The following is a 10,464-nucleotide window of genomic DNA, read 5'->3' as shown; positions in this document are numbered from 1 at the left end:
ATGGTCACCTGACATGGTTTCACTTCACAGGTGTATTAACTCCAAAGCTGGAATCCTGGAATTTCTTGCCTTCTGAATCTGGTTGGGACTAGAAGTCAGGTTGATACACAGCAGGGCTGCACGATATTAGGAAAACCTGCGATGTGCGATAACTGTGATCAATATTGCGATAACGATATGACTTGCGATCGATTATTAAAAGCCACGCCTAGTCTTGCCGCATGTTTCGTACATTTGTGGAATGGCGACATGGGAAAAGTAGTTTCGTGAGGGGATGCGGTATCTCCGGTCCACTTTATGTATCAGACTGGTGAAGCCGTCTCTGCTAACTGTATTTATAGGCATCATGTCTTTGTCAAAAAATGTGTAATGGCCTCTGTTATTTCTTTGTAGCGCTTCAACGTTTTCTCATAAGGAGTTCCACTTGAAAAACTCTGATACAGAGACGGCTGTTGGGCTGCGGCGCTCTTTGTCTTAACATTAGCAACATTAGCTAGCCCTGTCTTTCTGGAACTCTTCAAACAGTTCTCTGTGGTTGTTGAAGATGATGGTGGAGTCGTGTTTCCTCTGGTGGTTGCCACGAGTGTTCGGCAAGTGTTGCAGAGCACCTGTGTTTGGAGAACGTCATCTTTACCAAATCCAAAGTACCTCCAAATAAGCGAGGTACTATTTTTTTAGCCACGAGTTCATAGTCAGTAGCGTTCTCGTCATGCGTCTCGCTCTCAGCCATTACAACTCCGACTCGTTGCTGCAGCGTTGTTCGCTCCCCACCTACATAGGAGGCGGGCCTCTAATCCATTTGATTGGTTAATGCCGTGAAGGGCTCTATTCGACTGGTCCAATGTGTAAAGGGGTTTCTTTGATTGGCAAATTCTTTAAAACACGTGTGTAAACATTTTAAGGTACCAAATTATCGCAGTTTACGCCGTCTTTTGCAACGGGCCCATCGCACAGGCTGATGTTGCGATGACAATAAATTTTAAATTTATTGTGCAGGCCTAGTACACAGCTGACAGCTCTATTTGGCAAGAACCAATCAGCGAAGGAAACAACAGTCTGTCAATCCAGGAAATTGCAAAAACTTCACAAAAACCATAAAGCGCTACGAAGAAACTGGCTCACACGAGGACTGCCCCAGGAAAGCAAGACCCAGAGTCCCCTCTGCTGCTGAGGATACATTCATCCACCAGCCAAGTTAACAGCTACTCAGATCAGAGCGCAGATAAATGCCACATAGAGCTCCGGTAACAGACACACTCGACATCAGCTGTTCAGAGGAGACTGTGTGAATCAGGCCTTTATGGTCAAATAGCAAGCAGAGGAGATTCGTTTGGGCCAAGAAACACAAGGAATGGACATTAGACCATCTGTGCTTTGGTGTGATGAGTCCAAATTTGAGATCTTTGGTTCCACAAAGGTGAACGATGGTCTCTACATGCATGGTTCCCACCATGAAGCATGGAGAAGGAGTGTCTGGTAGTGTGTGCGCCAGTGAACATGAACTTTTAAAACTCAAAAGATTTTTTTATATACTGGTCCAAAGTGTTTGTGAAATACTTTGTTTTTTATGCTGGACTAAAAAACTGCAGTCACAACGACTGACTCTGAGCACTTTTCGGTGATTACAGAGTCATAATAACGTGTCATATATGAGATTATCACCATGGCATGACATCACATCATGTATGTATTTGCAATATTAAAAAAAACAGCTGACAGTGTGTTTTCATATTTTCATTCTGTGCTTAAAGGGAGAAAGGTTTATTATTTATGCAGTATTGCTGTCATTGCTTTTATCTATAGTTTTTTTTTTTTTGAGAATAACAGCACCAAACCTGAGAGTGAGTCAGACTGCAGGATGAACACCGAGCTGTTTGTGCCCCCCAGTGGTCTTTGACTAAACGTGCTTCCACTGAATTCCCGAATCCAAGCTGGATGATGAGCTGTGTGTCATCAGCAGCCACTCCACCTTAAAACTGACTTCACGTATAAACCTTGGGTCATTTATTTAAGAATTTGCACCATATCCAGCCTTCTTGTGCCCCCCTGTACAGAAACTCAAATGTTATTTTCAGACCAACCTTACACCTGTACACATGGTACACATTCACAAATAACGTTTCATTTAAAAAATTGTAATAGAGTGGAGGACACATATGCTAATGTAATGTTAATAAATGGGGATTTATGAACACTAAACTTTCATGTTCAGAGAACACTCTCAGGTATATCTTGAGGATCTGAGTGTTCATGTGATTTATATTATTTGCTATATATATGCAACAACGTCCAATGTTACATGTTAGTCAACTTCATTCACATTAATTAACCTTCAGCTTTCGAAACTTAAGTTTTTATATTTCCTTGAACCACTTGAATGCACCTTTTCTAATACGTGTTTTACCGGGGGTCCGCGAAGGCGCTTCGTTGGCATTTTACGGCCTGCGATTGGTTCGATTTGTGTTATTTGTACCACGTGACACCAGACATGGCCGCCAGTGAGCCGAGTAAAGACGGTAAGTGTGACTTTTTAAACGTGTCCGCGGCTTTAATGCTGATATCTGGTGGTCTGCGTGCAAAGGTTTGGGTGTCGGTGACTCTCCGAGTCTGTGGGAATTCACAATGAGCAGAAAAAAGGCTAAAAAAATCAGAAAAGCAGGCGGGAACCCGCCCGGCTAAGCTAGCAGGCTAGGAAATAGCTGGGCTGCTAACTCTGATTATACAGCAATCTCTATAGCTGTGTCCCATTTCAGGGTCTGCACGCTTGAAGTACGCGCACTACGCGTACTACGCGTACTACGTACGGTGCGTACTATAAGTACGAGAAGTGCGGAAGTGAGAGGCTTGTGAAATGGGACGGTCTAGCCCTTCGTTGCGCTGTTCAGGTTGCCTAGCAACCATGATACTAACCGCGAGGAACGTTACATACAGCTTTGTTTGACAGAAATGAAGGAGAAAAATGTTTTGTCATGACATCACTTTGATTAATTGAGTATCTGAGGCTGAGACCACGGGACTGTAAAACATGATTGTTGGGATTCATTTCTGTACTGACCAGTCATTTAAGATTAGTTAGTAAATAACAATTAGCTCTTGTTGTTCATGAGACTAAAATCATCTCACTGTGGTAATGTAAATATATTATGGCCAATATTATATTATTGTCAGATTATTATGATATATATATATATATATATATATATATATATATATATATATATATGCTTTAAAACCAAGTAAACACTGAAAGTACAAACATCACTAATGTCACACAACTTTGCCGACATGTGGCCAATAGTAATGTTTTAATGTTCTTCGTTATTAAACATTCGCACATGATTAAGTGACGTCACGTTCAGTACTTACTTTTGACAGTTCACTCTTGGCCGCTCCCTTCTGTCGTATTTTGCGGCAAAATTATCCACACCCACCGTCGCGCTATGAATTGTGGGATATATGGGACCACGAAGCGTGCACCGGACCACGCTTGATATTTGGAGAAATCGACGGCGCATTTGGAGTATGCATTTGAAGTACACTTCGAATTGGGACAGCCGTCGTCGCGTGGCGGTGACGTAACCGCACTTAAAATGCGTACTTCAAGCGTGCAGACCCTGAAATGGGACACAGCATATATTCAGTCAGTACACTCAGTCTGACAGCTGTGAAGTTTATTCAGGATTTAACAGCGTGTAAAGTCTGAGCTCGATTAATGAGTTAATTAATTATTTTTTTTTAAACTTTTAGATCATAGTTTTGTCCCCACGGTGATGAAAATAATTGTATTCAGACAGATTTTTGTAGATCAGACGGAAATGCTTCTTCATGCCAGGCTGTACATTCTCGCTTCCACTTGGTTTTGACTCACCTGGTCTGGAGTAGAGTGTGTGTGGTATATAAGGTGTAGTCTCTCTTCTGCTTTCTCAGGTAAGGACAGCATTCTGGAGCCGCTGTGTTTCCCCGATCAGCCGGCTGACACCTCCAGCCCTCCCGGTGTTCAATGTCCCGGCTCCGAGCCGCTGGTCTGCCTGTTCTGCTCTGAGTCCGTCCCACCGCCGCGGAAAGACGTCCTCCTCAGACACCTGCTGATGGAGCACAAGCTTGTCATCGCCGACGTCAAACTCATTGCAGACGTCCCAAAGTACGAGCCACACATGCTCCGGCTCACTCGTTTAACTCTCGGGAACACATTTGGATGTTTTTAGCATTTGGAACTCGATCATTTCACCAAAGACTTAATGTGATTATTTGGGGTGATGGGGGAAACCCTTACCTTACAAGTATAAATATATACAACAAGTCCAGCATGTCCACGCCTGTTAGTGTGCTGCTTTTATGAACCGTGACGAAGTGTTTCTGTGCGCCTGGATACCTGGCTGCGGTTTTTACTGACGAGTTTCCTCCATCAGGTACTTGCTGTACTGGAAGGGCAGATTCCTCGAGCAGCCGGTCACAGATTTCTGCAGCGTCATCAAAACCAACTCCACGGGCCCAGTCGGTGAGTTCACTCAAACCCACAGAGGACCTGACCTTTCAAAGTGAACCACGTACACTTCCTCCAGCTCTGATTAATGACTCATTAAAAACTCGTCTTCCTCGCTGACCTGACAGAGAAGCAGGAGGACTACTTCCTGCTGTGTGACGTCCTTCCAGAAGACCGAGTCCTCCGAGAGAAGCTGCAGCAGAAACGACTGGTGAGGAGACGTGACACTCGGAGCATCCTGAGTGAATCTTGTGCTGCTGGAAGTTTCGTTTCTTTTAAACTTTATTTTGAGGTCTGAAAATCAGGAAAAATCAGAAAAATTGCAGATTTGAGTGATGATTTTACACACTTTGTGTCGTTGTAACCTCTGCACTTTAAATATCTGAGCACTCTGAGGTAGTTTTCTGAAGAATTCCTCTGAGCTCTTCTTCTGTGCTCCCACAGGAGGAGGTCCTGGAGCAGCAGCAGAAGGAGCGAGACGACAGCAGCTTCCATCGTCTCTGCATGTTCTGCAGCGAAGAGTTCACGGGGAACAGGTAAAGCGCCGCAGGATTCCCATCAGTCCTGGAAACCTCACGTGTGTTAGATTAAAGCAGACAGAAGGTAAAGCTTCCTGAAATCATGTGACTAAAAGCTTCTTTGCTTCCTGTAGTCATCCTCTTATGATCCCAAAAAGCTGCTTTGACGCATAATTCCATAAACATCATTCAGTGACATGTCTGAGTCTGAACCAAGAAGCTGATCTGAGACCAGTGCAGCTCCTCATCCTTCTTCCTCTTCTGCTAAGGGTCAGGTCTCAGACCTGTGCAGGTGTGCACTGGTTCATGAATGGCATGAAGGTGTGACTGGCTCCTCAATTTCAATTTTCAATTTTATTTATATAGCGCCAAATCACAACAAAAGTCGCCTCAAGGCGCTTCATAGATACAGAGAAAAACCCAACAATCATATGACCCCCTATGAGCAGCACTTTGGCGACAGTGGGAAGGAAAAACTCCCTTTTAACAGGAAGAAACCTCCAGCAGAACCAGGCTCAGGGAGGGGCGGGGCCATCTGCTGTGATTGGTTGGGGTGAGAGAAGGAAGACAGGATAAAGACATGCTGTGGAAGAGAGACAGAGATTAATAACAGATATGATTCAATGCAGAGAGGTCTGTTAATACATAGTGAGTGAGAAAGGTGACTGGAAAGGAAAAACTCAATGCATCATGGGAATCCCCCGGCAGCCTACATCTATTGCAGCATAACTAAGGGAGGATTCAGGGTCACCTGGTCCAGCCCTAACTATATGCTTTAAAGGAAAGTTTGAAGCCTAATCTTAAAAGTAGAGATAGTGTCTGTCTCCTGAATCCAAACTGGAAGCTGGTTCCACAGAAGAGGGGCCTGAAAACTGAAGGCTCTGCCTCCCATTCTACTTTTAAATACTCTAGGAACAACAAGTAGGCCTGCAGAGCGAGAGCGAAGTGCTCTAATAGGGTGATATGGTACTACAAGGTCATTAAGATAAGATGGGGCCTGATTATTTAAGACCTTGTATGTGAGGAGCAGGATTTTGAATTCAATTCTGGATTTAACAGGAAGCCAAAACAGGAGAAATCTGCTCTCTCTTTCTAGTCCCTGTCAGGACTCTTGCTGCAGCATTTTGGATTAACTGAAGGCTTTTCAGTGAGTTTTTAGGACTTCCTGATAATAATGAATTACAGTCGTCCAGCCTGGAAGTAATAAATGCATGAACTAGTTTTTCAGCGTCACTCTGAGACAGGATATTTCTAACTTTAGAGATGTTGCACAAATGGAAGAAAGCAGTCTTACATATTTGTTTAATATGTGCGTTGAAGGACATATCCTGGTCAAAAATGACTCCAAGGTTCCTCACAGTGTTACTGGAGGCCAAGGTAATGCCATCCAGAGTAAGAATCTGGTTAGATACCATATTTCTAAGCTTTTCAGCGCCGAGTACAATGACCTCAGTTTTATCTGAGTTAAGAAGCAGAAAGTTAGTGGCCATCCAAGTCTTTATGTCTTTAAGACATTCCTGCAGTTTAACTCATTGGTGTGTGTTATCTGGCTTCATGGCTCCTCACTGGTGTTTCCCACAGTTCTTGTGTGGATCTGTGTCTTTACCTCCAGTTAAGCTTCCATCCATCCATTTTCAGTCACTGTGTTGGTTCGCAGATGCTCGGCCTCCCTCTGCACAGCCACCATCTCCAGCTCCTTGCGGGAGGACGCCGAGAGACATAACCCGTGTCCGCTCCGGGTCTCCTCACATTTGGAGATGCAGCGTCCCATGGCGAGAGAGGCTGCTTCCCTCTGTCTGCCACTATGGGCACGCTGTATGGATCTTGAAGTCTTGTCCAAATGGGAACTTGTGGACGAAGCCCAAAGGACTGCAGCGCAGTGCTAACAGTGATGATGTCAGCTGATGTTTTCTTTTGTTTATTAAAAATGGCTCCACGTGCTGTTTCCAGGTCGTCTCTGCTGAACCACATGGCCAGAGAGCATTCCTTCAGCATCGGACTGCCGGACAACATCGTCTACTGCAGCGAGTTCCTCGACACGCTGCAGGACAAACTGGACAGGTACGCTAATCGTTGCTTTTTACTCACAGCGTTAAGTTTTGTTTCGCGCGCCTTTTCATTTTGCTCCCCTCGCTTCAGTCTGCAGTGTCTGTACTGCGAGAAAATGTTTCGAGACAAAACCACGCTGAAGGATCACATGAGGAAAAAAGCTCACCGCCGCATCAACGCCAAAAACCACGAGTACGACCGCTTCTACGTCATCAACTACCTGGTAAAAGCCAGCGACGCACTCGCCACACGCTTCCACGTCAGGATAAACGAAGCAGTTCTGTAGAAGCAAACGCACGACCTTAATGTATTGTTCTGATTTTAAAGCGTCCTTCCTGTCCTGTCAGGAACTGGGAAAAACGTGGGAGGAGGTGCAAAGCGAAGATGACCGTGAGCTGGTGGATGATGAGGATGAGTAAGTATCCTCGTGTAGCTCTGTGAGGACGGCATTAACTAAAGTGTCCTGATTCGTATCATACAGACTGCTCGGTGTCGTGTTAAAGGCAAAAACCGGGCCGGGCTGCACTTGCGTGTAATACCAGTTTCTACCACCAGATGGTGCAGTTAGTGCATGGATGCAAAAGTTTAAATCGAGTCCATTTCCTCCTCCTCCTCTGATCCTGTGTGAACGTCTGCTCGTGTCATCTCCGTATCGTCCGCAGTGATTGGTCGGACTGGCAGGCTCATCCGGTCTCTGCAGTGTGTCTGTTCTGTGAACACCAATCGGAGACGTTGGAGCAGATCTACGCGCATATGAAGGTACGGGAACGTAGAGGTTTCAGAGAAGGAAAATATCGTTTTCTGCTTTTCTTCCCTGAAACGATTCTGCAAAGGATTCTGGGAGAACGGAGACGGTGCACGCTAACAGGAAACGATCTGCTTCCTGAGGTCTCTGCAAACATGTGAATCCATCGTTAGCACAAAACATGGATTTTACTTAAAAAGTGCCCTCACACACAGATGGACCGAAGCTGAAGAGCTTTTAAAATGAAGCGCCTTTTATTTTGAAAAGTTTCCAAATAAATACATGACTAAAAATAAAAATGTTTCCTCGTCGTTGGGCCTGTGTTTCCACATGCCCGCTAGTTTAGAGACTTATTCATCATGAAGAAAACAAGACATAACAGAACATCTTCAACCAGTTTTTCACTCGCGAACGAGGGAAGTTTTTGGTCAAGAAGCAGCTCTTGGAGCCCCCGCTCCTGTCTCAGGTAAAAATCCTTCAAAGAGCAGCTTCCCCGTAGCTATTTATTAACATCACAGTTACAATACAACACAAGCACCTCCCACCATAAAACCCCCCAATGGTTCTAAGACAAGGCAGTGTGTGTGTGTGTGTGTGTGTGTGTGTGTGTGTGTGTGTGTGTGTGTGTGTGTGTGTGTAAGAGTGTGTGTGTGTGTGTGTCTGTGTGTGTGTGTGATCATAAAAGCAGGAAGCAACAACAGAAGAAGCAGATCTGTCAGGATGCATCTGCAATAAAAGCTCCAGCACAGAGAGGCTGGAGAGCTCAGAGACAAAGTCTCGATCCTATAGACTGAACTCAGACCGTACAAATTTAAGAAACACAATGACAACATTCAACAATTAGACTGAACACTCGTGAACAATAAATCAAATCTAGGATTTGACGTCGACTGCAGTCAGATTTTTGTCGTCGATTAAACGTTCTGGTTTAAAGTTGGAACCAGTTTCCCAAACGTGACTTTCTGCTCACGAGTGACGAGTTCACCTGAGAGGCAGAAACGTTTCTCTGCTTTTGTTATTTATCACGTCTGTAACGAGCGCGCGTGCGTGACCCTGACATCTTTCTGTTTTGTGATTATTTTGCAGGAGGCTCACGGCTTCGACCTCACCTCCTTAAGACCGAGCTCAGTGAGTGACATCTCCGTGGTAACCGAGCGCAGTCTTCTTCTATTTCTTCCTTCTGAGTGTTTCTAATGTTCTGTCCTCCCTCAGACCTCAAGTTCTACCAGCAGGTCAAACTGGTGAACTTCATCCGGCGGCAGATCCATCAGAGCCGCTGCTACGGCTGCACGCGGACGTTCGACTGCCGGGCGGACGCCCTGCGTCACATCGCGGCTGAAGGTCACGTGATGAAACTGCCAGAGATGTCCGCCTGGGACCAGCCGCAGTAGGTTTAACGAAGCGCCTGTGATCCGCAGTTAACCAATGAGAGCGCGGGCTTTAAAGCTGGCGTACAGCAGCTGATGAACGTGGTCAACGCCACAGCTGTTTACAGTATTTTTATCAGCTGATGAAAACGGCGTCCCTTTTTAAGTTGGGACTAATTTGAGCCTGAGCGCTAAACTTCGTCTCGCTCTGCAGGTATTACTTCCCCACGTACGAGAACGACGCTCTCCTGTGCACGCTCTCTGACAGCGAGGAAGGCGACGGTGACGAGGAGCATCGCGGCGAGGAGATCCCGGTCATCGCGGAGGACATCTCTAACCTGAGAGCGCTGAAACAGTCCAGCGTCCTCAAGCAGCTGCTGAAGGAGCGAGGAGGCAGCAGCTAGGACCACAGACGCACACGTGTCGTACGTTTGACTCCAAGTCGTCTCTGACGTCGGCTGAGCTCATGGTGACCACATCCCACATGGCTGGAACGCAGCCAGGCTTGAGTCCGGCCCGTGGTCTTTCCCTCAACTATTTCCTGTACGTCTCTACTTAGTAAAGATAAGAAAGTCCTCTCCACAGCTGGACACGCGGACGCCATGATGTCCGCTGAAACGTAATTGCTCTGCCTCGTGCAGTGAAGCTGAAAAATGCGTTTATTACTCGAGTAAAAATGATTTTCCTTTGTAACTTGTAATTGTTGTTGTCCCCTCAAAAAGGCGTCTCGTGCCTGAAACATCTGTCCTATTTGGCGTTTCTGTTGTTTTTCTGCATCGCTTTGCTGAGCGACACCTGCTGTGTGGTGGAGCCGAACTGCAGCGCGCTCAGAGTTTTCACCGCGTCCTTCGCGTCCAGGCTCACGTTCACGAACGTGCAGCACTGAGGAAAGAAACGAGAGGTCGCTGCAGGAACTCACTGCTGCCAAACTTCCTGTTTTATCCTCATTTCGGACTCTGGCAGGCCGTAGGATATTTTGGACAATCTATAATCTTCTAACACAAAAACATACAAGTGTTCACTGAAGTAAACACACAGAGCAGTAGCAGATTTTTTTAAATGTGTTTTATTTATTTTCATTTGCTGCTAACTGCCTTGTTTTCATTTGTAGTTTTTGTAGTAGGAAGAACTACAAAATCTACAAATAAAAAAGTGCAGTTAACAAATGTAGTGCTCTGCACTATGTGAACCCCTCAGCTGAATTTTTAGGTTTTTCAGTTCAAGCCAATTAAATGAAATCCAAAAATTCAGCCCCAACAATCAAATGATCCCCTATGAGCAAGCACTCTGGCAACGGTGGAG

At 45.5% G+C, this 10,464-nt stretch overlaps 1 protein-coding gene across 2 annotated transcripts; it reads left to right on the top strand.

The window, feature by feature from the left end:
- Nucleotides 1-2,424: 2,424 nt before the first annotated feature.
- On the top strand, nt 2,425-9,855 carry LOC146513351 (zinc finger protein 277-like). Of its 2 annotated transcripts, XM_085168977.1 has the most exons (12): nt 2,425-2,516; nt 3,928-4,141; nt 4,410-4,498; nt 4,612-4,694; nt 4,928-5,019; nt 6,952-7,062; nt 7,141-7,273; nt 7,398-7,465; nt 7,713-7,809; nt 8,882-8,927; nt 9,008-9,182; nt 9,377-9,855. In XM_085168977.1, exons 1-12 carry the CDS (start codon nt 2,489-2,491, stop codon nt 9,564-9,566), a joined length of 1,326 nt encoding a protein of 441 aa, XP_085025103.1. In that variant the 5' UTR covers nt 2,425-2,488; the 3' UTR covers nt 9,567-9,855. The 2 variants fall into 2 exon arrangements, 1 of the variants encoding a protein (XP_085025103.1); XR_014875436.1 differs by having other exon boundaries at nt 7,713-8,923; nt 9,008-9,540.
- The last annotated feature ends 609 nt before the right edge of the window (nt 9,856-10,464 follow it).

This window comes from Neolamprologus multifasciatus, chromosome 7 (genome assembly GCF_963576455.1).
Source record: "Neolamprologus multifasciatus chromosome 7, fNeoMul1.2, whole genome shotgun sequence".
NCBI classification, from domain to species: Eukaryota; Metazoa; Chordata; class Actinopteri; order Cichliformes; family Cichlidae; genus Neolamprologus; species Neolamprologus multifasciatus.
Note: the sequence above shows the minus strand (reverse complement) of the source record. Positions and strands in the feature narration are given on the sequence as shown.